Source organism: Coptis chinensis, chromosome 5, assembly GCF_015680905.1.
Source record: "Coptis chinensis isolate HL-2020 chromosome 5, ASM1568090v1, whole genome shotgun sequence".
Lineage (NCBI taxonomy): Eukaryota > Viridiplantae > Streptophyta > Magnoliopsida > Ranunculales > Ranunculaceae > Coptis > Coptis chinensis.
In genome coordinates this window covers 83,884,330-83,909,919 of record NC_141460.1, presented here as the reverse complement: position 1 = coordinate 83,909,919, position 25,590 = coordinate 83,884,330, and the positions used below count along the sequence as shown (strand labels likewise).

Sequence of the window (25,590 nt, the reverse complement as noted above, 5' to 3'; positions counted from 1 at the left end):
ATCCCGAGTAAAAGTAGTAAAACAGGTACTCAAAAGGTAACATGCTCACGAGAGTCTTTACATACTCCCTACAAACGCTTCTTTGGTGTTAAAGCCCAAATGTTCAAATAGCCATCAGCTCGCTATAGAATTTTAGCTCACGAGTCACGAAGACACAAATCTCCCCAACAATGCGGTATGTGTGTTTAATTCTCGAATTACACGTGAACTACCAACGACTCAACGAGAGAGTTGGTACATACTTAGTGTCTCGATCTCAGCGTGATCTTTAGATAGCCACACACAAACAATTTACCTTTGTCATTCTGGTTTAAGGCCATTTTAAATTTGTCCTCATTTTTTGTATGACAGATTTTGTCATGGATATTGTGTTCTTTTTCATGGTAAATACAGCCCCCTGAGGCCTTGATTACTTTCAGGAAGAAAACTAAATGCAAATGCTTCCAAAAGAAAAGCTAAAATCAGCAATAACAAAGATTATTGAAATCTATCTTGACATATTGGAGGAAATTGAAGTTTTATTCATCTGAAATAATAACTACTACCTCAAGTTTTGTCCATTTACCGTGGAAAAAAATTAAACATGTTGGAAGCAATTTTCTAAAGCTCCTAACTCTTCAAACTCAAAGGGTACTTGATTGCTAGGGCAAGCATTGCCTAAATTTTCAGCAATAAAGGATTCATGTTAATGTATTAAACATTTTTGTCTTAAAATAGTTTATAACCTTTTCTAAACTATTAAATTCCAATTAGAAACTCATAAGTGACCATAAGTAAATCACTATAAAAATGTAATGATCAAAAGCAATGTAATAGCACGTTCAACAGTCAATAAAAACTTTTATGAACAAATAACGAATTCCTACTTACTCATATGTCCTCTTCCGGTACCTCCAAAACTTTAGCCTGTCATGCTAGATTAATAGTTCAAACATGCAAGAATGTTGCCAAGAATCTACTTTGTGACTGTCCTTTTGAAATTGCGCAAGAAATGCTTTCACAACTGAGGCACAGGGCTTTGGCCTGTTTTGTTACCAACAAGGATAACTAGACATCAAATGATTAAGAGAAGTTGTTCTCTTAAATACAAACTAACAAATAATGATTACTAATGGTGAAAGAAATAATTGTTTAATTCATTCGATAATTAGAAATGTGATTACACTCACTTTATATATTGTTTGTTGCAACATCCCCATTAATGTTTAATTCCTACATTAATGCAACTTATTACATCTCATGAAACATATGGTCTTTAACCACATTACCATGCACAAATGAACCGCATCATCACTTAAAGAATCTAGCTTAATAATTACTTCTAACAGCCTCCTTTAAGGTAGACTTTTTTAAGTCCCATCAAAGTCTTCATCTTCACGAATAGAACCAGTTTGTTAGGACCTGGACACATCCGCCAGGCCTAGGCTTCTGCGCCCATGGGATAACTAGTACCGATATTGTCCTCCACTAACCACACATTGAGATTGGGCCACAACTTGACAATGAGTGTGAGGTTTTATTCGAAAAGGCATCGGTACTAGTTAGTGATCTTTCTACTCTATCAACCCATGATGAACTCCTTTCTTTTCCACGATTATATCCTCCTCTTCTTCCTCTAGAACTCCCTCTAAAATAAGTTTGTGATTGAAATGCTTGCTCAACTGGAGAAGAGTCAAACTGCTTCAATCGTAACTCATGAGATTGAAGAGAGTCAATAAGACCATCCAAAAACAAGGTAGACAAGTCTTTAGATATATGTATTCATACTTGCAAGTCATGCTTTTAAGGATTTATTCAAGAACCCTTTGATCTTCAATATTTTCTCCATTTAATCTCAGTTGATTAACAAGAGAGATTACACAATTGAAGTAATCTTCAATTGATTCAGACTCTTTCATTCATCCGCAACATATCAAACTCGCCACGCAAAGTTTGTAGTCTTGCCATTTTCACTTTCTCTTCACCTTTGTAGGAAGTATGAAAGATATTTCATGCTTGCTTTGATGATGTAGCAGCTGAGATTCTTTCGAATATAGCTTCATCCACAACTTGGTAGATAAAGAACAACGTCTTTTTGTCTTTCTTATGCCTTTCTTTCAACTCGGTGAGTTGTTCTGCAGTGAGAGACTCTCTGACTCTACAAAACCAGACTCAACAATTTCCCGCAAATCTTGAGACGCATACAAGACTTTCATTTGTATGCTCCACTGACTATAATTTTTTCCACTAAACTTTGGGAGTTGGGGTGGTAACATATTGTTGTTAGAATTAGCCATGGATCTTAACAAGGCTCTGATACCACTCTATTACCAACAAGAGTAACTAGATAACAAATGATTAAGAGAAGAAACTTGTTCTCTTAAATAAAAACTAACAAATAATGATTACGAATAGTGAAAGAAAAAATTATTTAATTCATTCGATAATTAGAAATGTGATTACGCTCCCTATTTATATGTCACATCCCCATTAATGTTTAACTCATACATTAATGCAATTATTACATCTCATGAAACATATATATGGTTTTTAACCACGTTACTGTACACAAATGAACCGTATCATCACTTAATTAAGGAATCTGGCTTAATAATTACTTCTAACATGTTGTGGTTTTGGAGCTAATTTGATCCGAACTCATATGAACTATTAATTTTCGCCAAAACCGGCCAGAACCGGTTTATTTTTTTTTTTTGTGAGCTCCGATTTATTAGGTAGGGGTATCTTGGACCGTGTGTAGCGCCTAACATAAATAAGTACAGACCCCAAGTTGAGCCAGGGTCCGCTAACCATTCCATTGGTCAAAATCTTTGTAGAGTCTAGTCACAAGCAGTCCCATAATACGGCACAAGCACAATGCATTTCAATTTGCAGATTAAATCTTCGTGTATCGCTCTCGTTCTTATCCAAAATTGGTAACTTGTTATTGGAAACAATCATTTGTCATTGTTTTGGTAGTCAAGCGACATCAACGAATACCATCTTAGTTTTTAAGTGCTAGTACCCCCACTATTCTTCTAGATAATCTTAGCCATCGGGAATACGGTGCCCGATCTTCCAATGGATTCCTCTTGAATGCAATGATATATCAAGCGGCCAGATGATGAGCTCTCCAAAGTTTATTATTATGTTTATGTGGGAGAAGAAAGAAGAAGAATTGGTGGTAGGCAAAGGCAAGGCCAAGTCGAGCTGGGTCGTCTTGAGAAAATCTTGGAGGTCGACCAATTCAAGGCAAGAGCGTGGGTCGCGCCCAAGTCGAGCGCGGGGCGCGCCCTAGTCGGTTTTGACAGAGATTTGCCAGATTCGTATGTTTTCTATAAAGGAAAGTCTCCAATCCTTTTGGAAACTATAGACACGAATATGCACTCATGTTGTGCTATATAAATATCTCTGTAACACAAAAATATAACCAACCAAGCAATAATATCTCTTTCTTCTCCCGTGGACGTAGGTCGCCGTATTGGCACCGAACCACTATAAATCATTGTGTTTTGTCTCTTTAATTAGGTGTTTAATTCTACATGGTATCAGAGCGGATCGCTTAATCTCTCTCTAAATCAATCTAGATAAACACAATACATTATGTCAGATCCAAATCCAAACCCAAAGTCAGCTGTTACAACGAGACTGATTCTAATCCTGGTTGGAAGCTGTCATCAGTTCTCTTGAATGGAACGAACTATATACCTTGGTCTAGAGCGGTTTCGCTATCGCTTGGTGGAAAGAGAAAATTAGGGTTCATTAATGGTGCAAATGTATGTCTTGCCATTGATGATGCCGAATATGAGAATTGGGTTTCCAATGATCAGCTTGTTCGATCGTGGTTACTCAATTCTATGGAGTCTACTATTCTTTGGGATTTTTACTTTTTCGATTACGAAAAAAGAGATGTGGGATTCAATTGAAGATTTATCACGAAACCGAACAATTCGCCCGTGTGTTTGAACTTCACCTCGCAATTGGTGCTTTGCAACAAAGTGAGAAAACTTTTACAGAACACCTTGGGAATTTGAAGAAATTGTGGGATGAGTTAAATATATATCGTCCACACACCACTGATGCTAAGACTCTGTTGAAACGAGCTGAAGAGGATAAAATCTTCACCGTATTTCGTAGTCTTAAACCAGAATATGAAAATCTGGAAAGCAACATTCTAATGGAAAACACTCTTCTATCACTTGCTGCCGTTTGTGCAACTATTCAGAGGGAGGAAACAAGAAAGAAAACCATGAACTCCAAGGTAAAGTCCTCAATCTCTGAATCTACTGTATTACTTGCAGAAAACTATTTTAGGAAGAAGTCACAGGGATTTGAAAAGGGTAAGGGAAAAAGGGAACCATCTCACTGTGATCATTGTGGAAAGAACTGGCACACCAGGGACCATTGTTGGGAATTATATCCACATCTTAAGAAGGAAAAGGAACTGTCCAAGAAAGAGCATCTTTTTTGTTCTTAGAGACATCAATGTCCAACTCAGATATTAGTCATCAGTTGAGCCAAATTCTCCAACAACTCACTAAGTCCATGTCTTCTAGCAAAGGTTAGTTTGCCTCAACTCATGTGTCAGGTAATTTACATGCCTATTTTACTATGCCAGAAAACAGTAACTCATGGATAATTGATTCAGGGGCTACTGATCATATGGCTAATTGCCCTGCCTCTGTCCATAATTTTGTGTCCAAACCTGAAAATCATAATATTTCCATAGCAAATGGTTCTACCGTTCCCATTTTAGGTAGTGGTCAAGTAAATTTTTTTGATAAAAATCTCAAGAGTGATGCTCTAATTGTTCCTTCATTCCCTGTTCAACTTCTATCTGTTGGAAAACTTATCAATTCTTTAAATTGTGATGTCATTTTTTCTCCTAACTCTGTCGTCTTTCAGGATCGAAAGTCGAAGAGGACGATTGGTGAAGGAATTTATTCTAATGGACTCTATTTGTTGAAGTCGCATAAAAAGGCGTATCAAGCTAGTGATTTACTTGAAAGTCGTATTTTGCATAAAAGACTTGGGCATCCATCTGGTCATGTCTTGTCAAATTTGTTTCCGCATGCTTCTTTAAACTCTGATGATGTTTGTCAATTTTCTAAACAAACTCGTTTATCATTTCCAAACTCGAATTCTGTGTTAAATAAATTGTTTGAGTTAATTCATTCTGATTTATGGGGACCTGCTCCTGTTAATTCCTATGACGGCTATAAGTATTTTGTGTTGTTCATTGATGATAAATCTCGTGCTACATGGTTATATTTATTGAAATAAAAAACTGAGGTTGTGACTGTATTCAAGGATTTTCATACTATGATTACTAACCAATTTGGTGCTAATATCAAGATGTTTAGATCTGACAATGGCACTGAGTTTTGTAAAGGTATGTTACCTGATTATCTTCATAGCCAGGAGATAATTCATCAAACTAGCTGTGTTGGCACACCTCAGCAGAATGGCATGGCTGAAAGAAAGAACAGACACCTTTTGGAGACCACTCGTGCTTTTATGTTGGGCATGAATGTTCCTAAGCACTACTGGTTTCATGGTGTCTTAACTGCTGCATATTTGATTAATCGTCTTCCCAGTCGGGTCCTTGGTTTTAAATCCCCATTGGAAGTGCTAAAAGCCAGGCCACTGGATCTCTCTCACTTGCGAGTGTTTGGGTGTGTCTGTTATGTGCATCAACAAGCTATTCATCGAGATAAATTTAATGCTCGGGCTATTCGATGTGTGTTTGTTGGGTATTCTACCACACAGAAAGGCTACATATGTTACAATCCTGCGACAAGGAAATTGGTTGTCTCTCGTGATGTCCGATTTGTGGAATCTGAAGCTTTCTTTCATGATTCAGCTGTGCCTGGGAATCGGTCCCAGGGGGAGTGTTTGGCAGATTTGGCACCTCTCCCAGCTGTTGGTGAAGGCATTGTTCCTGTCCCAATAGTTGGTGAAGGTATAGTTCCCGCCATCGAAGAATCTTGAAGCCAAGTGGTGAGGGTGCTTTTGCAGATCGAGCAACTCGAGCGGGGCACGCTCTAGTGATCCACAACTTCCAGCAGATGGGGCGTAGGTGCGCTTGCAGACTGAGCAACCTGAGCGCGGGGCGCGCTCGGTGATTCTCCAACTCCTCCAGTTTCTAGACAATCTGAACGAGAGAAACGACCTTCAGAAATTCTCAAGGATTACTATAAATCTGATAGAGAAAGGCATCCTCCAGTGACTCACATGAATTTTTATTCTCTGCATGATGTCACATATCCTCTACAGGAGTATATAACGTATGCCAATATCACTTTATCTCATCATGTTTTCTTAAGTACAGTCGATGACGTGCAAGAACCCAAGAACTTTAGAGAAGTTTAACTCGTCCGATTATGGAGAAAGGCGATGCAAGAAGAACTTCGTGCTCTAGACGAGAATAACACTTGGGATATTGTTATGCTACCGTATGGAAAGAAAATTGTTGATTGTCGGTGGGTGTTCAGAAACAAGTTCAACAGTGATAGTTCCTTAGAGAGGTCTAAAGCTCGACTTGTTGCAAGGGGATTCATCCAAACTTATGGTCAGGACTACAAGGAGACTTTTGCACCAGTTGCAAAGATGAATACGTTTAGAGTTCTTGTATCTCTAGCTGTGAATCAAGACTGGAAATTATTTCAGATGGATGTGAAAAATGCATTCTTATATGGAGATCTTAAAGAAGAAGTGTATATGAGCATTCCACCTGGACATCCGAAGGAGACTAAAGTCGGATTAGTATGCAAGTTAAAAAAGGCTATCTATGGACTTAAACAATCTCCACGAGCGTGGTATGCCAAGCTTCGGTTTCATTCTAGCTATGACCAGCCTTAAAGCGAAGTGATGCTGATCCTTCCTTATTTGTTAAATCTAGCAGGTTAGGCTTGGTTATTGTTCTTATTTATGTTGATGACATAGTTATCACAGGTGATGACCTTATCGAGATTTCTAAGCTCAAGGAGTTACTGCACAAGAAGTTTGCAATCAAGGATCTGGGTATTATGAAGTACTTTCTTGGGATCGAAATTGCTTATTCAAAAAAGGGTATATTTCTAAATCAAAGAAAGTATGTGTTGGATATTTTGAGTGAAGCAAGAAAGCTGGGGGTAAAACCATCTGATTCTCCAACTAACAGTGGAGCCAAGTTGGATAACACTGGTGATCTTCTTACTGACATTGGTCAGTATCAGCGAGTAGTTGGTAAACTAATATATTTAACTATTACCCGACCATATATTTCTTATGTAGTGAGCTTGGTTAGTCGTTTTATGCATGCTCCAAGGACTCCACATATGAATGCAGTTTCTAGAATACTGCAGTATCTGAAAGGGTCACCAGGCAGAAGTATTTGGATGCGGAAAAATGGGCATACATCTATTCGCTTACACGATGCTTGATTAGGCGGGATGTCCGGTTGATCGGGAGGTCTGCCGGTTATTGTACCTTTGTGGGAGGTAATTTAGTCACTTTCGGAAGAGCAAGAAATAGAATGTAGTGGCTCGTTCTAGTGCAGAAAGAAGGGGCTATGGCTTCCACCCGGTGAAATCATATGGCTTCGCGCTCTTCTGAAGGATTTGTGTTTTGGGTTGCATCTGCCAACTACACTTTACTGTGATAATCAAGCTGCTATGCACATTGCTGCAAATCCGGTGTTTCATGAGAGAACTAAGCATATCGAAATTGACTGTTATTTTGTGCGTGAAAAAATACAGTCTAACATTGTCACTACCTCCTATGTTTGAAGTGACCAACAACTTGCAGACATTTTTACCAAGGGACTTCCAGCTTCCAAGTTCCATGATATTTTCTCCAAGTTGGGTTCGCTAGATATTTTCACACCAACTTGAGGGGGAGTGTGGGAGAAGAAAGAGAAGAGTGCGGGTCGCGCTGAAAGTACTGGAGGTCGACCAAGGCAAGAGCGTGGGTCGCACCCAAGTCGAGCGCGGGGCGTGCCCTAGTCGGTTTTGATAGAGATTTGCCAGATTCGTATGTTTTCTATAAAGGAAAGTCTCCAATCATTTTGGAAACTATAGACACGAATATGCACTCATGTTGTGCTATATAAACATCTCTGTAACACAAAAACAAAACCAACCAAGCAATAATATCTTTTTCTTCTCCCGTGGACGTAGGTCGCCGCATTGGCACCGAACCACTATAAATTATTGTGTTTTGTCTCTTTAATTAGGTGTTTAATTCTACAGTTTGCAATCCAATCACAAAACAATCTATCACTATTTGAGAACCCGCCAAAGAGGACGACTGAATTGCATTGCGTTGTAGAGGGATTTGTTGGAAATGTGAATGAATTTGTGTCCTCATGGGTTTGAACCCATGACCTTTTGTATCTACTACACTCTAATGTGGGGGGCTTTAGTCCCACATTGGTTACTAAACTTAAGACTCTTAAGTTTATATTGGTTGTGTCCTTATGGAGGGATAGTGTAGAGAGATATAAGGAGGTGCTCGCGCGCACACAAGGCCTCCTTGGTTTGGGGACTCTTGGGAGGTGGGAGCTCCAGAAAACTTTTAGTCTTGGCGTGTGCCACACACGCCGCCGTTGAGGGGGTGCAAATCCACCCAATTGGGCTTCAGCGTGGCGAAAGTATCTTGGACTTGTTTTTGCGGAATCTTTTGATCTTCTTTCCAAAACTAAAACTCTTAACCGTTTCAAAATCTTTCCTTACTGATTCGAGTCGGGCATTAAAAACTGGAGTCGTGACTCTCGCCTTGAGTCGCGAGTGTCAGATCTATAAAACAAAAAGTCTCTCTTGTTTATCAAAGAAGAAAAACACATCTTTTGTTCTTCAAATCAAAAACCTCGTCTGGAGTATGCTGAGAGTTTCTACTGAGCAGGTCATTAGCTGGTGACACGCTCGTCCATTGTTGTATCCTGGGAGACGTGCGCTTGAGGTCGGCGGCAACCATACCGGCGTTTTTTTGTCTTAAGGAAATTGTGCGAGAGCACAATCCTCGATGATAAGTTTTACTTGCTTTATTATTACTGTTTTTCTATACTAGATACTACAATCTTAAGACGAAAAAACGATCTGTTATTATCTAGTATTGTGCTCGACTGTTCTTAATATTGCTAAGATGGAGAAACCTAGTGGTAAGTCCGTCAAGCCCGAAATTTTGATGGCAGAAATTTTAAGTTACCGCCGGTGAGATGAAAATGAGATTTTATCGACTACTCTAAAACCTGGTTGAATGGATTTCGATTGAGAAACCCATCTACAATGAAAATGAAGATGAACACGGTCGATTACGGTGGTGTGATGGGATGGGAAAAGAAAGATTATTTATGTCGAAATTATATACTTGATTGTCTTTCCCTTGATTTGTATGATGTTTATCTTTGTGTAATGCACTTTCTGAGAATTGTGGAATTTGCTTGATAAGAAGTATGCTCTGCGAAGATGCAGGTTCTAAGAAGTTTCTTGTAGGAAAGTTTCGAATTCAAGATGGAAGATGGAAAATCTGTTGTTTCTCAAGTGGAGGAGCTGCAAATAATTATTCATGAGATTTTGCGGGAAGGTTATAAAATCTGCAAAGGCTTCGGGTTGCTTCCATCATTGAGAAACTCCCTTCCTCGTGGAAGGAGTACAAAAAACGATCTCAAACATAAGAAGAAAGAGATGACACTAGAAGATCGATCGTCAACCTTCGGATCGAGGAGGATAACAGGAAGGCTGAAATCAATGTGGAGACTTGAGGAAATGAAGGCTAAAAGGCTAACCTTGGTTCAAGGTAACGCGCTAGTTCTTCTAAGTCTAAATCAACTAAATTCCCGTCAAAAAGAAACCATATGCGAACAAGAATAAACAGTCCCAACCTCACTTTAAAAGAAACCTTACAATCCTGAAATTCATTGCTATGTGTATGCGGATCTCGAGGTCATATAGCCGGATCAGTAAATTCAAAAAGGTCCGAATGATGGGAAGAAAGACAAGGCACAAGCAAATGTAGTTCGGGATGGTAACTTTTCTCTTTGTGGTTCTTGAGGTTAACTTGGTGAGTAACATGATATTTGGTGGGTAGACATTGGGGCTACCAAACACATCTGTGGCACTAAAAGTGCATTTGCGTCCTTCACTCCTCTGGGAGAAGGAGAAAGTCTGTTCATGGGTAACTCATCTGCTTCTAGAGTTGAAGGAAAAGGGACTGTTAATTTGAAGTTCACTTCTGGAAATGTTCTTAATTTGAAGGATGTTCTTTATGTTCCTGATATTAGGAAAAATCTGGTTTCTGGTTCCCTTTTAAGTAAGAAGGGGTTCAAACTTGTCTTTGAGTCAGACAAATTTGTTCTGACTAAGGGGGGAACCTTTGTGGGTAAAGGTTATTTAGATGAAGGCTTGTTTAAGCTCAATGTAACTGATTTTGAATTTAATAAAGCATCTACTTCTTCTTATATGGTTGAGTCATTTGATTTGTGGCATAGTAGACTTGGACACGTTAATAATGTTTCAATTAAAAAAACTGATGTATCTAGGTAACATATCCAAGAATACTATTTCTGAAAATAAGAGATGTGAAGTATGTGTAGAATCTAAATATGCTAGGAAACCTTTCAAAAAGGTAGAAAGAAACACCGAAGTTGTTGGCATTGATTCACTGCCTGACTTATGTGATCTTAAAGGTTACATGACTAGAGGAGGTAATAAATATTTTGTTACATTCATTGATGATGCTTCACGTTTCTGTCATGTTTATCTTCTTAAGAGTAAGGATGATAGCTTAGCTAAATTTATTTCCTTTAAAACTGAAGTTGAGAACCAGTTAGACAAGAAAATAAAAATAGTTAGGTCCGATAGAGGAGGTGAATATTACGGTCCTTTCAATAAATTTTGTGAAAATAATGGTATTGTACATGAGACCCTTTGCCCTTTATGCTCCCCAATCCAATGGGATAGCAGAGAAAAAATAGGACTCTCAAAGATATGATCAATTCAATGATCAATAGCTCTGGGGCTTCTATGAACCTATGGGGAGGCTTTGCTAATGGCTGTTATATTACGAATAAGATACATTTTAAAGACACAGATAAAACTCCATATGAGATGTGGAAAAATAGGACACCGACTTATAGATTCTTTAAAGTGTGGGGGTGTTTGGCTAAGGTATCTATACCAACACCCAAGAGGACTAAACTTGGCCCTAAAAACTGTAGATTGTGTCTTTATTGGGTATGCAGAATAGCAAGTGCCTCTACTGGGTTTTAGTTTTCAAATCTAAAAATAAATTTGTTGATGATAATACCATTATTGAGTCTAGGGATATGATCTTTGTCTTTTTTGAGGATAAATTCCCATTTATTGAGAGATCGGGAGGGACTCAGGAGTTCTTACACTTGCTCCTAGAGTTCGAGAAGATTCTTCTGGCGAAGATGAAATTGAACTTCGGGAGGAGCAAGAGACCTAGGACTAACACCTCTTTTGGACCTGATTTCCTTACTTTCTTAGTAGAGGAGGATCCTCGGACCTATTCGAGAGGCCATGTCATCTTCTCGATGCGATTTTTTGGAGAGAGGCCATTCTAAGTGAATATGAGTCCATTATAACCAATAACACTTGGGGAATTTGGTTGAGTTGCCCCACGGTAGTAAAACTATTGGAAATAAATGGTTATTTAGAAAGAAACTTAAAGGCAGATGGATCCATTGATAAATATAAAGCGAGATTAGTAGCAAAAGGCTATAAACAGAGAGAAGGGTTTGATTTCTTTGATACCTACTCTCTGTGGACGAGGATTACATCTATCGAGAATGTTAATAGCCTTTGCTTCTATTTTCGTAATCTCGTAATTCACCAAATGGACGTTAAAAGCGGCATTTCTAAATGGGGAATTACAAGAGGAGATATATATGGATCACCGAGGAAGGGTTTGTTTTAGAAGGCCTTGAGAGAAAAGTTTGTAGGCTAAAGAAATCTCTTTACGATCTCAAACAAGCTCCTAAACAATGGCATGAGAAATTTGATAGTGTGCTAATCTCTAATGGTTTTAATATTAATGGGGCGAGATAAATGCATTTATTGTAAATTTGAGAAACAACGGGTGTAATTATCTTTTTATATGTGGATGACATGTTGATCATTGGAACCAGTTTAGAGACCGTCAATAAGACTAAATCTTTTTTGAGTAAGCATTTTGACATGAAAGATTTGGGTATTGCTGATGTCATTCTTGGCATTAAGATTGTGTATAATTGATGGAATTACTTTGTCTCAATCTCATTATGTAGAGAAAATGCTTAAAAGATTTAATCAATTTGATATTGTGTACGCCGCGAGAACACCATATGATCCTAGTATACATTTGACAAAAATACTTTGGATTGGGTGTATCTCCTTTAGAGTTTTCTAGGGTTATAAAGTCTCATGTATCTTATGAACTGCACTAGACTTCGACATAGCTACGCCGTAAGCAAACTTAGTAGATACACCATAAATCCCAAAGAATGGGCATTGGGATGCTCTTATCGAGTATTGAGATATTTGAAATATACTTCAAATTATGGTGTTCATTATGGCGGATATCCGGTATCTTTGGAGGAATACTGATGATGCCAATTGGATTGCGATTCTCGGGGAATCTAAATCCACTAGTGGCTATGTGTTCACTATGGCGGGGGTGCGGTGTCTTGGAAATCATCTAAGCAAACTTGCATTGCCCGTTCCACTATGGAATCGAGTTTATAGCTTTAGACAAAGCTAGTGAGGAAGCGAGTCGATCGGGAATTTTTGATGGATATCCCGCTTTGGCCTAAACCACATTTCCACTGTCTCTATTCACGCGTGATAGCCAAGGCTGCTATCTTGAGGGCCAAAAATACTTCCTATAATGGGAAATCTCGACATATTAAATTCGAAGACATAACAACTTGTCGGCAGTTGTTAAGAGATGGGATCATAGCTATTGACTTTGTGAGGTCAAAAGAAAATTTAGGTGATCCTTTAACTAAAGGCTGGCTAGAGTGGTTTTAGTACATCGAGGGATGGGGCTAAAGTCTATTAAAGACTAATTGCCTATTTAATTAAATCACCGATAAGCGACACCCAACCTTGGTGAATGGAGATCCCGGGATCAAGGTTCAATGGGGAAACAAGTTATCTGGCGTGATTTGTAGGGGTACTACACCTAGAGTGAAAACTCGTACCCATCCCTATGATGTAGTAGTACCTTACGTATCTTTTAAATGATGAGTAAATACTCTTAATGCTTTCTATATATATTGGTTTTTCGATTGGGGTGTAATGATCTGATACACTCGATAGAGGCACCTATATGAGTGAGGAAGTAAAAGCCGCTTCCTATGAGAACTTATAGGCTTGTTCTCTAGAGCACTCATGAAACACAGGAAGCTCATGGCTATCTGAGCACAACCGAGGGAACTCTATGATGATTTTTGAAGTTATGTGTGTTAGCTGTTGACTTGGCTTACATATATGTTGAAGCAGTTCAAGACTAAGGTCACCGGGTCAACTAGTAATCCCCGACAGACAAACACAAAGCGAAGGTTCAAGTCGTATGACACCTTGGCCCATTCATAACTTCTTCATACTCGGACATTCTTGTTTTGTTTTTCTTTTCTTCGTTTCTTAATAATTCCATTCATGTGGGGATTGTTGGAAATGTGAATGAATTTGTGTCCTCATGGGTTTGAACCCATGACCTTTTTGTATCTACTACACTCTAATGTGGGGGCTTTAGTCCCAGCATTGGTTACTAAACTTAAGACTCTTAAGTTTATATTGGTTGTGTCCTTATGGAGGGATAGTGTAGAGAGATATAAGGAGGTGCTCGCGCGCACACAAGGCCTTTTTGGTTTGGGGACTCTCGGGAGGTGGGAGCTCCAGAAAACCTGCGCTTGAGGCTGGCAGCAACCATACCGGCGGCGTTTTTCGTCTTAAGGAAAGCAGAGCACACTTGCTTTATTATTACTGTTTTTCTATAAACTACAAAGTTGTTCGATGTCTACAAGCAGAGTACCCCAAGCTTTGCACCAGTTGTTTAGATGTTGAGATATTCTCGTCGCAGACAGGTCCGTGGGTTCAGCTGCGAATCACTTGCACCATTCCTTTTCGTGTGTATGAAAAGTCAGTCATTAGTGCAAGAGGAACGCTTTACTTTGGTGCAGCTACTTATTCTGGGACGCCGTTCTTTGCACTATTTGATCTAAACCCGAACATTAAGCAACAGAAAGTATTATTACCTCCAGAAGGTGAAGCTGAAGCTGGATTAGCATTAGACACTTGCTTGGTCAGTCTCAGGGATTCATTCAACTTATGAGATACACCTCGTTAGTGTTTCAGAGTTGGGAACTCAACGAAGATGGTTGTATGAGATGGTATTTGAAATGCACCATCAGCACGCCTGAGATGTTTCCATCGTGCGCTGAAGATGATTTCTACTTTCTCGCTTTTCACCCATTGAATTCGGCACTCGTATTGCTAAATGCCAAAGAAAAGATTATAGTGTTTGATATGCAAAACAACAGGGTGGAGTACTTGTAAAGCCATTTTGGTCACTGACGGATACTGCGCCGTTTAACTACTTTCCTTACCTATGGCCTTGTTGGCCACCTCTTTTCTCTGATGTGTGCTAATTTCATTTTTTTTTTTCTGTTTCTTGTTGGTGATTAAAATAAAACAGTTCAAGTTGAGGAGGTTTATGATGTGTCTATCCTAGGTGAGTTGATAGTTTGATATTCGAATTGCAGGTTGGTCAGTTGGTGTATTGGACAGTTGTTTGACAGAATTATTTTATGATTTTGCTTCCTACTGGTTTATGTGATGTAATAATGGGTTTTATATCCCATTGTTTGTAGCGGCAAAACACCAAATATCACGGAAATTCTGATCCAATAGTGCGTCAAAATGCTAACCCACCAATACTATCCCATTGCTTTTAAGGGTTTCACCCGTGGATGCTTAATTTCAATGGGTTATATATCCCATCTCTTATTGTGGATGTATACGCCCTAACTGTTTCAATGAAACCTTCCAAAATTGTGCATGACTCACTCCCATTTACTCTCTACACTCTACTCTCTAGTCTCGACTACACCAGTACACCCAATACCTTGCAACTTGGTGGATGAGACACATTTTTGGGGGTATACTTCCTTTATAAATTATAATCCATTCACTTCTCGGTGCCGTGTAGTAAAACGCCATGAGTCAAGTAGTCAACGAAACCCACACATTTTTGGAACGAAACCCACACACTCTCTGTGCCCGCCATGGTGAGTTCGCGGGAAAATAATATAAGATTTCCTTGTCAAGTTATCTGTTACCCTTCTTAGAACGTGTGAACTACCTTATTGTACGATGTCTAAAAGGAGAATTTCCCAGTCACTGCCCCGATTCGTTTTGAAGTGTCTGAGAAGTCAGTCATTAGTGAAAGAGGAACGATATACTTGGGGGGCAATTACTAATTTTGGAATGCCCTTCTTACTACTATTTGATGTAAACCTGAACATCAAGCAACAACAGGTATTATTACCTCCAGGATCTGAAGATACTTGGGTCAGTCTCAGGGATTCATTCAATTTATGAGATACAACTTGTTAACGTTTGAGATTTGGGAGCTCAATAGAGATGGTCGTTGGAGATGGTGTTTGAACTACACTATCAGCATGCCTGAGATGTTTCCGTCGTGCACTGAACGTGATTTTGATTCCACCCAATGAATTCAGCACTGGTATTGCTATATGCCAAAGGAGAGCTTATGTTGTTTGATATGAAAAACAAAAGAGTGGAGTTGATTGTGAGGCCTTTTTGGTCTGCATGCTAAGGAGTTTAACTACTTTCCTTACCAATGGCCTTGTTGGCCACCTCTTGTTCTTGATGTGTTCTTATTTCACTTTTGATTTTATTTTTTTGCTACTTGTTGGAGATTAAAATAAAACAGTAAAAATTGAGGTTTAAGATGTGTCTTCCCTTGGTGACTAGATAGTTTGGTTTTCAAGTTCCAAGTTGGACAGTTCTTTGACAGAATTAGAATTTGATACCCTGGCGTTTGGGTTCGTTCTGTTTGGAGTGAGTTATCTTTTGTTGTGTTATAGTTTGCGTGCTACTGTTTTATGTGGTGTTATATTTGTTTATCTTTTCTAAATTACTAATACAATAGAGGAGAATTAAACTAATGAATTATTAATAAAATTTTCTCTCACAAATTGAAATTATCTTGTTTTTTGGTTACTACAAATTGAAATTATCAAAACCACGCCAAGGGAGAAGGAATTCGTTTCATTTCCTAAATCCAATTGGTGTGGACTTGCGGTGCTTGTTTCCTAAACTGATTTGAAAACATCCAAATCTATGTATACACCAACAGGGTCTACCTCTTGCTTTCTTATCTTAACAGCTAAACAAGAACTTTAGATAGCCACACGGAAACCATTTACATGTCATTCTGGTTTGAGGCCATTTTAAATTTGTCCTCCTTTTTGGTATGACAATTTTTGTCACGGATATTGTGTTCTTTTTCATGGTAAATACAGGCCTGAGCTCTTGATTTATTTTCTGGAAGAAAACTAAATGCAAATGCTCTCAAAAGAAAATCTAAAGTCATCACTAACAAAGATGATTGAAATCTTGAAATATTGGAGGGAATTGAAGTTTTACTCATATGATTGAAACACTAACTTTACAACAACAACTTCTGTCCATTTAGAGTGAAAACAAATTAGGAAAAAAAATTAAACACACTTTCTTAGAAACCATCAAAAATTTCAAAACTTTTTTCAAACTTGAGTTCCAAATTTTGCAAAGTGTACTTTTTTCAAACTTGAGTTCCAAAATTTGCGAAGTGTATATAGCTCTAGACAAGCATGGTCTAAATTCAGCAATAAAGAACTTTTGTAATAAAGGAGTCATGGGATCATTGGGCGGTCTTCATATAATTACACCTCACTAGCTTATTTTGAGTTATACGCACTTTAAAATTGTAATGATCAAAAGCAATGTAACTACATTTGTTCAACACTGCAATCAATAATAAATTCTATTAACAAATAACGAAATCCTACTCACATGTCCTCTTCCGTGTACCTTCAAAACTTAAGCTGTCATGCTAGATTAATAGTTCAAACATTTTGTGACTTTGTCCCTTCGAAATCAAGCAAGAAACGCTTTCACAACTAAGGCACGGAGCTTGGGTCTGTTTTGAGGCTCTGCATGTATATTTCAGGGCGCTCACTTGCCTTTGTTGATGCCAGTGCAAACGGATTGGCTCTGAAGCAGTGCTTTGCCAAACTCCGCTGTGGTTTTAAAACGAAATTGATCCAAACCCATATTAACTACTAACCACTATCAGTGTCTTGCACAGAGGGCATTGAGAAGCACATGCCCAAGCATGAGATCGACAAAGTACTGATGCCCAATTTTGCCATCCCTCCATTTCGCCTTAGCTGGTGCTCTTCCATAATGCACTCCATCATTGCACCTGTTATCGTAATGCCATGGGAACGTCATGTCAAAGTCGTCGATAGCACCAGATAGTATACCAGCACTTTTCAATTTATCCAAAACTACTCCATTGAATGCCTCCATTTTGTTTGGATTGAATGCTAAGCTCCTTGCATATCCTCCAGTTGCAATCGTTGTACGATACAGTAATCGTGGAACTTGAAATCCTCTTTGCTTAACTGATTCGAGAACCTCCCCCCAAAACTTGGTTGCAAACTCAGCACCTTTGATGAATGCTCTTATATTTTTCCAGTAGACACCGTCATGAAGTCCTGAATTCATGATAATTGTATCAGGCACTGTCTGTTCAAGGAAGTACCCTTTCAATAGATTCCTGTAGTCTTCATTTTGAAGAGAATTCAAGCCTTGATAATTCAGAGTTTCATTCCAGTGCCCATTGAAAATGCTTGTAATTCGAACAGATTGAGAAGTGTTGCTTGGGTTGGTGAAGTTCATATCAAATCGTCTAGGTACTGATTGGATATCAGGCAATCCAAGGACAAAATTGAGGAGGTTTCTGATGGAGTCGACATGGTTTGAATCACCCCAGAAGAATATCCATCTGTTTTGCAAGCATTCCCAAGCAGAATCAGCAGAGAAGATCTTAAATGAACAATGAGCTGAATAAACCCAACCATTGCTCTCTAACAATCCTAACGAACCAGTACACCAAGAGTTCTGACAAGGAAAATCAGCCTGTAAGCATCGGTGCGCCCATCATTATCAATTTCACACTCATCATTTCTGCCATGCCGAGTCCACCTACCTGACCAGACATCTCGGAGAAAATCGGATTTCTGGCAAATAGACAACTCAGGTAGCTGAACCGAGTTTTTATAGAACTTGATCGGAATTCGGCGGAGTTCCTTCCAATAGACAAATCGCGTTGGTGAAAACCTGAGCCCTCCAAAATGTTGAAAGAGAAGGACTATTGTTAAGTTATATTCTCCAGCAAAATCTGGATGAACTTGAAGCTTGAAAGAGTAAGATCCATCACCAGGATCAGTTAAGGGTGGGCGAGTTTTCCATGACTCTCCTGACAAATCAATCTCAAAGTAGTCCCCACCCAAGCAATGACGATTCCCAGAATCATCCAAAGCTTGAATAACAATCTCATGAATTTCTCCAGTACTGAATTCTTTTGAATTGTCTACATCAAAAGCTGGGATTGAGATTTCCACTGTCTTAGAATCACGACATGGTTCACCCCCAGGAGCTAACCATCTAGACAGCAGATTAGACGAATAGTTTGGTTCTAATTCCGCTGAGATCCAACTCAAACTAGTTCCTAATAATGACTTCGATACATCAACAATAGAACTCAACTTGCTAGGAAAAACAGGCTCAACTTCACTCACATTCACTAATGAAGGTAAGCTCTCTTGGGTGGTAAAATTCCCCTCTAACTTGGAAGAATTCAGATTTTGTCGCGTAGAATTGATAAAACTAAGCTCAAATTTTGTCGAATTTATTGGTGTAGGAGAACCATACTGGGTAAAATTTACAGGTTTGTGAAGCTTAAAAGAAATATAATCTCTACCATTTCTCCATGCATTCAAACTACTTCTAATAGTACTTCCATCAATGCTCCAAATAATCAACATACCAAGAAATATAACAAGCGTAATGATTGGAAACCTCCTCGTAAACCATGAATTCGACCGCGAAATGTATAATGTAATGGGATTCGCTCCTTTTTCTGGCATCGATCTGTATCATTATTCAACAAAGCCCATCATAAAAAAACACTCCAAATTTCTATAACATTGTCAAAACTACACAAATTATTCTAACAAAAAAAAGAAAAACACTTACTGGTTTGCTACAAAGTGGAATCTCTTTCACCAATGTTTCACTTCCCAATCTTCTCCTTTTGTTTGTCTCGTTTTGAAGCTAAAGGGTAATGTTTTGAACGAAGGGTGAAGAGGTTTGCATATATATATATATATAGTACGTCTCTTTCTCTCCTTGTATTACAACTACTGTTTTAATTCACAACACTTTTCATCAACTTTTTCCACACCTTGAATACAATTTGTACAAAAACACAACATGTAAGTTTTTTTCCAGACCAAAAGCTTCAAAATATCCAATTTTTTTTTTTTTTTTTTTAGCTTTTTAACCGAAGTCTAAAGTTAGCAATATCTGGCATGAGTTTAGAGAGACAGGAGGGAAGGAGGATAGTGTTAAATTACGAGAATGTCCTCTATTTGGAATTTAGAATGACTGTGTTATCAAGAAAAACAAGAATAAGAAAAAAGCACCGACACGGATATTTATGGTATTTTGTCAGAGAGGTGCTTTTAATGCATAACCCGCCAACTATTTTAGCCATACCATGTGTGTTTATTTCGTTGTTGTTGGTTGTGATAATAAGATTGTGATAAAGCTGTTGAGGAGCTGGAATACAAGTATACACTCAAATAATTTTAACACTGCATACACTCACAGTGCTTTAAATAGTCCAAACTCCACACTTATTGGTGGTGATGGTTTCATACTTTCATGTAGCAATAAACAAAAATGCCCCGAAATAATATGTATTAGAAGTGTACACGTGTAGAATTTGGAAGTCAATCAATCCATATTCCATAGTGAGAAAGTAGAGTCAAAGAATTGTTCCACTTCGAAAGTAGAAAATATAATGCAGAGTGAAAAAGTGATTGGCTAGTTATGTGAAAACAAATCATTTGGTTTATATTTCAAAAGTTTACCAGTCCTTACACACTGCAATGTTTCGTGTGATTAACAATTAAAATCCTGTTTAATTCAATTATTGGCCTACTTTTTTCGACGTTGTAATGATTATATTAATTGGAATGAGAAGATAGTTAGCACTTAGCAGAATCTAAGAGAAAGCATTTTTCATGATTTCACGATTTTGTCTTCAAATGGGCCTACATACTCTTTATTCATGATTTCACGTACAAAATAAAAAGAAAGCAACTTTCACCAGCTCTTGTTGGAGACTCGGAGCAGGTTTGATTGGATTGTTGGATAGTAAGTTGGTGAGCTGGTCCAGCCTGATATTTGGAAATTCGATCTACGCCAACCAAATCCAAGGCATTTGAAGACAAACATTTGGTTCAATACTTCAATTTACTATAATCCTTAAGGCTGTCGTTTCACTCGTTTGAAGCAAAAGTTTCCCGACTAAAAATGTAAGATTTATAAACAAATGTTTGGAGAGCTCTTGCTTGTATCTTGTTAAAGGTCCTACTGTCGTACTACCAAAGTACCAAATCGATTATCAAAGGCACCCCCATATTACATTCAAAACAGTGTTAAAGTGACAAAACAATATAAATCTTAGTAGAGTGCAATGTATACCAAACGTCCAAAGTCCAAACCTATCTTAGAGCTTAGCTTTTTACCCGAAAAATAGAATTAAATAAAAAATATCAAAATAATGAAAAAATACATATTCGAGCTTAGCCGATAGTTGTGGTCATTGTCAGGTAATATTTACACCAATCAAATGACCATGTATCCTATTAATACCACTCTTTGAAAGCAAAAAATATATAAAATCTGTAGCAGACATCAAAAAATGAATTATCAGACCACGAACACAAACGCACACGAGCTCCTTATGAAAAATGATACACGGAAGGCATAGAATTTAATCAATATGATTGGTAATGACAAAATACGTGATAATACAGAAGAATAAAACGGCACATCGAGCTAGCTCCATGGATCATCCCAACCTTTTGGTCCCTCAGTTTTAATGAAGTTTACTATGACCTTCACTGCTTCTTCAACTCTATTAGATAGAGAATGATTTCCCCACTCGATCTCAACTTTCTCTGCTCCTCCCAGAGCTCTACACAATCTACAAATGACCAACAATCAAACTAATCATTACTTGTCGAGATACACAAGGAGAGGACATACAAGCAGATCATGAATTTGCAGTTATGACTAAAAATACTTTTGTTGTTTTCCTGTGCGTGCATTCACTGTCTAGTATCTACTGAGGTCCGGATAACCGGATAACATTTGGTGGAGACATCGAGTATAGTACATAAACTAAATTATCTAGCTCTTCTGTTTGGATAAACATGATCAGCTAAAAGCGTCCATACCTTTCAACTAAGGCTTTCTTATCAACGTATTCAGGCACATACTCATCAGCCATGGAAAATATAACCTGCAGTTAGCACACAGTAGTAGAATTTAGAATCATTCACCCAGCAAAAATGAAGGAAATAAACTTAACTGGAGCCCAATTGCATTCTCATAACACGAATACACAGGCACAAACACAAGGAAGAGGAGAACGTGCAAATTCACATACCTGACAAGGCGTGCTTGACATATGCCCAAGTCTTGTTCTCAATTGGTCATCACTATGATCAGAACTGAACATATCGTCATCTCCCATATAAGCACAGAGGGAGTGATACCTATATTTCACCCACGATTTCAGTCAGGAAGCCAGGACTACACATGCACACAGAAGGTGTAACAATGGCCTATCTACCATTCATCTAGTTATACTACCTTTTTGCATATTTCGAAAAAGAAGGCCAATGAAGTCTTGTCCATAATCTTAAGTTCTTAACATTAAATATTCAAGTATTACAAGCTTAACGCGACTGCAATCTTGGCAAGGCACTGAAGTACACAGGGAGGCACAGCCTACCACATGCATCTTTCAAATTTTACTAACTGACCCTGAGTTTCAGTAAGGCCATTCTGCTCCCTAAACACCATATTTAACTAATATAAAGTTTTAGACCCCTTTTCACTGTTATCATCTTGATATTGTACGACATGATCAGTCCGAACAGAAAAATGATTCAACGCTGATCGGTGATGCTAACAAGAATAGTTCCATACAGGTTTTACGTTTTTTTTTTTTTGGGGGTGGGTGGGTATTGGGGATGGGCCTACTAGTAAAATAGCAAAATAACATCCTCATAAAGCTCATAGTTGTTAGTAAATCCAACCATATTTTGTACAATTCTAAACACAAACAGAATTATACTACTACATAACAAATTAACAGCATTTTTCGATTTTAGGCTATCTGACTAATAGACCGAAAACATTCTACGAAAAAACTAAGTAATTAAAATAGAATTTTGATTTCTTTTCTTTATTTATCTTCAATTTGCATTGCCTGTGATAACAAATTAACAGCATTTTTCGATTTTAGGCTATCTGACTAATAGACCGAAAACATTCTACGAAAAAACTAAGTAATTAAAATAGAAGTTTGATTTCTTTTCTTTATTTATCTTCAATTTGCATTGCCTGTGAGGGGTGGGTAACAAAAAGACAATGTAGGATCCAAACCTATAGGCAGTCATTGGTGCCTCTGGATCTGCTTCCCTAGGCATTAGATCCATCCCTCGACCTTCACCTATCATAGTTGATGCCAAATCAATCATAGATGCTGTTTCGGAAGGGTTGCTCTATATTCCCGATCACTAACTGGAGCCTGAAAACCATTATAATTGTGTTGTTATCTTAGCTGCAAATAAACTTTAAGAGATCAATGCGATGTGAAATCATGAGCTCAAACATTCTTGTTTTCTTTTTGTTTTGATTTTTTTTTTTCTTGGGTGTTAAGTAAAAGTCAAATTTAAATTAATAAAGCTAGAAGGCTAAGAAAGGACTACAGCTACAAGAGAACAAGTCATCCAAAGAAAACCCAAACATACACAGATACACCTCATTACTTACGAATATAAACTAAAAGTCGATCCCACCTAGCAACAAAGAATCTAGATGGTAAGACCCTCTGCACCTTGATTATAGCTTCGCAGTGACAACCTTGATTGAATATATAGGATACGTGGGAATGGGTAACACAACACAAGAAATCCTGAAACACTACTCTTTCGCCTAGGGGGTGGAGAGAACACTGTGAGGTAGGTAGTTTTATGCGGGTTAGGTAGGTAGTTTTATGCGGGTTTCAACTTTCACTTGGACAAGAAAGAACTGAATAATATGAGCACCATCTAAATGCCTTGAGCACTTTGGACCAATAGAAAACAAAGGCCTCTATCAATAGAACTAAGATCCTCTTGTGTAACTGAGATACCCTCCAACTCACGCAGTTCTACTCCAACGAGATGCCTTACAAGATCGTGAAAGGTAACAAATTCCAACAGTGGTAACCAGAGGATCAGAAAGGGATAAGACCCCAACTGTTAAGCAAGTCAATTACCCGTATAGACACACCCAAGAAACACTAGACTCTAGGTGGAAAACAGTCTGAAAAGGTTATAATATCCCAAGGTGGCAACCAGAGGACCAGAAGGGACCAAGACCAGCTTTTAAGCAAGTACAACACCCTGTCCCAGACACACCCAAGAAACACGAATCAAGGTGGAAAACAGCCAGATAAGCCCAGCAACGGAAGGCAGTAATGGTGGCAATGAGATCTTCAAGGTACAAGATATGACCAACTTTCTACATCCAAAAACTTGAAAGGAGTGTATTAAGTTATAAGACACTGTGTATGGTAAAGTAACAAATAATGACAAGGCTGAGGGGATGCTTTTATGTAACCTGGACTCTAGTCCATCTTTTTAGCAACTGGGTATGAATGCGATAATAACTTAATCATTCATTCCTCTTCTTTTTATTCAAGAAACTACATAAAAAGAAAATCCCAAGAGTGCATATATAACATCGGACAACCTAAGAAGAGTTTTTCGCATGCTTAATCTATACAGCCATAGGAAACGAGAGTGAATTTATAATTTATCTAATCAAACAATCCAATCTTTGATTCCGGCCTAGTATCTAACAAGAAAAAAAAAATCTAAGCAGAGAATATAATTGCATAAGCTTAAAGAACATACACACACACAGAAACCACTTATAATCTTAGATCCGCCATCAAAATTAGAAATACCCTTTTTGTCAAAATTTAGCTATGACAGAAACTGAAAGAAAAGTAAATAAGTTTTACCTGTTGCTGGTTTTAACCCACTTCCCATCTATCCAGTCAACATGAACTCTCAAGGTTCTCAGCTCCAAAATCCACTTTCTCTTTCAAAACCGTAAAAACAGTAAACCTCAACAACTTCTTATCAACTTCAATGATTGTACCTTTCTTCCACCCATCATTATGATAAGCATCAACTTCTTGATAACACTCAAAAATCTGGTTGGGCTCTCTAGGTGGTAATGGTCTTACTGAACACTTTTTAACAAAGTCTCGAAGTCGTTGTGATCCCTGTTGATCAGTTGCCCACAAGTTGTCATACTCAACTAGTATCATTCTGTTAAGTTTTATGATCTTTGCATGATACCATGTATCCTTAAACCCGTTCTTTTCATCTAGAACCTCTACTTCTTGCCCTTCCTTAAGCTCCATTCTCCTTCTTCACACTCACACACTCTCTCTCTCTCTACAGATAAAAATCTTTTCTTCTTTAATGTAGTTTAGTGATCTGAGCAAGGGAGACTAAATGCATGGACAAATTTTTAGAGAACTTGCTTGGAAAGTGGACAATGAAAATGAAGGAAGCAGTTCAAAGTTTACCGCTTTTATGTTCAAAACATATTTTCATGCTTTGATGACATTTCTACTTTAGTGATGCTACTCTTTTCTACTTTGGTAATGCTACTCTGTTATTTTGGTTATTGAGTTATTTGTATAGACAATGGTCTCTCAAGCACTTCATCTGTGCTTATGCGTGTGTTTTTTTTTGTGGGGTCTATCTTCCTTGAAATCCTATCTGACAACACGAGTTTGCTATGAAAATCTGTGTTAAGGTTGGAGATTGTGAAAGGATCATATATATATCTTTTTTTAACTAGTGTTACCCAATCTTAGTTTTGTGGATACGTTAGACAAAATGTCAGGGGATCGTAGACTAGTAGAGCTCCTTAAAAGGCGCAAACATAGATGTTAGTCTAGTTTCTGATTACTTTTTCTTTTGTCGTAATCATCATTAATTATACTAGAATTAAGTAGCAAAAGATGCGGATAAAACTTGACAATACAAATAGAAGCAAACGGAACGGCTGAAGATTGTTTACTGCAAGAGATAAAAATGAGCCTTCGTGATCATGTGATATACTTTTAACGTTTCTGCTCCAAAGAGTTGTAATACTAGATGGGTGAAGTTGAATCTCATGCACCATT

The 25,590-nt window shown here is 38.0% G+C and overlaps 3 protein-coding genes across 3 annotated transcripts; all 3 read right to left on the bottom strand.

Moving 5' to 3' along the window:
• Positions 1-16,937: 16,937 nt before the first annotated feature.
• LOC147499447 (uncharacterized) lies at positions 16,938-19,436 on the bottom strand. Its single transcript, XM_086561235.1, is given in 3 exon segments — positions 16,938-18,187; positions 18,190-19,187; positions 19,293-19,436. Coding segments are annotated over 2 exon segments (1,860 nt in total). The 5' UTR covers positions 19,184-19,187; positions 19,293-19,436; the 3' UTR covers positions 16,938-17,321.
• A 1,573-nt stretch (positions 19,437-21,009) lies between these two features.
• Positions 21,010-22,927, bottom strand: LOC147499446 (uncharacterized). Its single transcript, XM_086561234.1, has 4 exons — positions 22,782-22,927; positions 21,778-21,886; positions 21,566-21,630; positions 21,010-21,312 (listed from the first exon to the last, which is right to left on the bottom strand). Exons 1-4 carry the CDS (start codon positions 22,874-22,876, stop codon positions 21,165-21,167), a joined length of 417 nt encoding a protein of 138 aa, XP_086417360.1. The 5' UTR covers positions 22,877-22,927; the 3' UTR covers positions 21,010-21,164.
• Positions 22,928-24,444: 1,517 nt separating this feature from the next.
• LOC147499445 (protein AGENET DOMAIN (AGD)-CONTAINING P1-like) lies at positions 24,445-24,816 on the bottom strand. The gene has a single exon (XM_086563477.1). It carries the CDS (start codon positions 24,814-24,816, stop codon positions 24,445-24,447), a length of 372 nt encoding a protein of 123 aa, XP_086419603.1.
• Between the last annotated feature and the right edge of the window lie 774 nt (positions 24,817-25,590).

Excerpts from the sequence above, each read along its gene's own strand:
- LOC147499446 (XM_086561234.1), bottom strand. The coding sequence starts at position 22,876 with ATGATTGATTTGGCATCAACTATGATAGGTGAAGGTCGAGGGATGGAT. Across the intron at positions 21,631-21,777 it reads TGTCAAGCACGCCTTGTCAG|GTTATATTTTCCATGGCTGA; the intron begins GTATGTGAATTT and ends TGCTAACTGCAG. Across the intron at positions 21,313-21,565 it reads AAGAAAGCCTTAGTTGAAAG|ATTGTGTAGAGCTCTGGGAG; the intron begins GTATGGACGCTT and ends GGTCATTTGTAG.
- LOC147499445 (XM_086563477.1), bottom strand. The coding sequence starts at position 24,816 with ATGGAGCTTAAGGAAGGGCAAGAAGTAGAGGTTCTAGATGAAAAGAAC.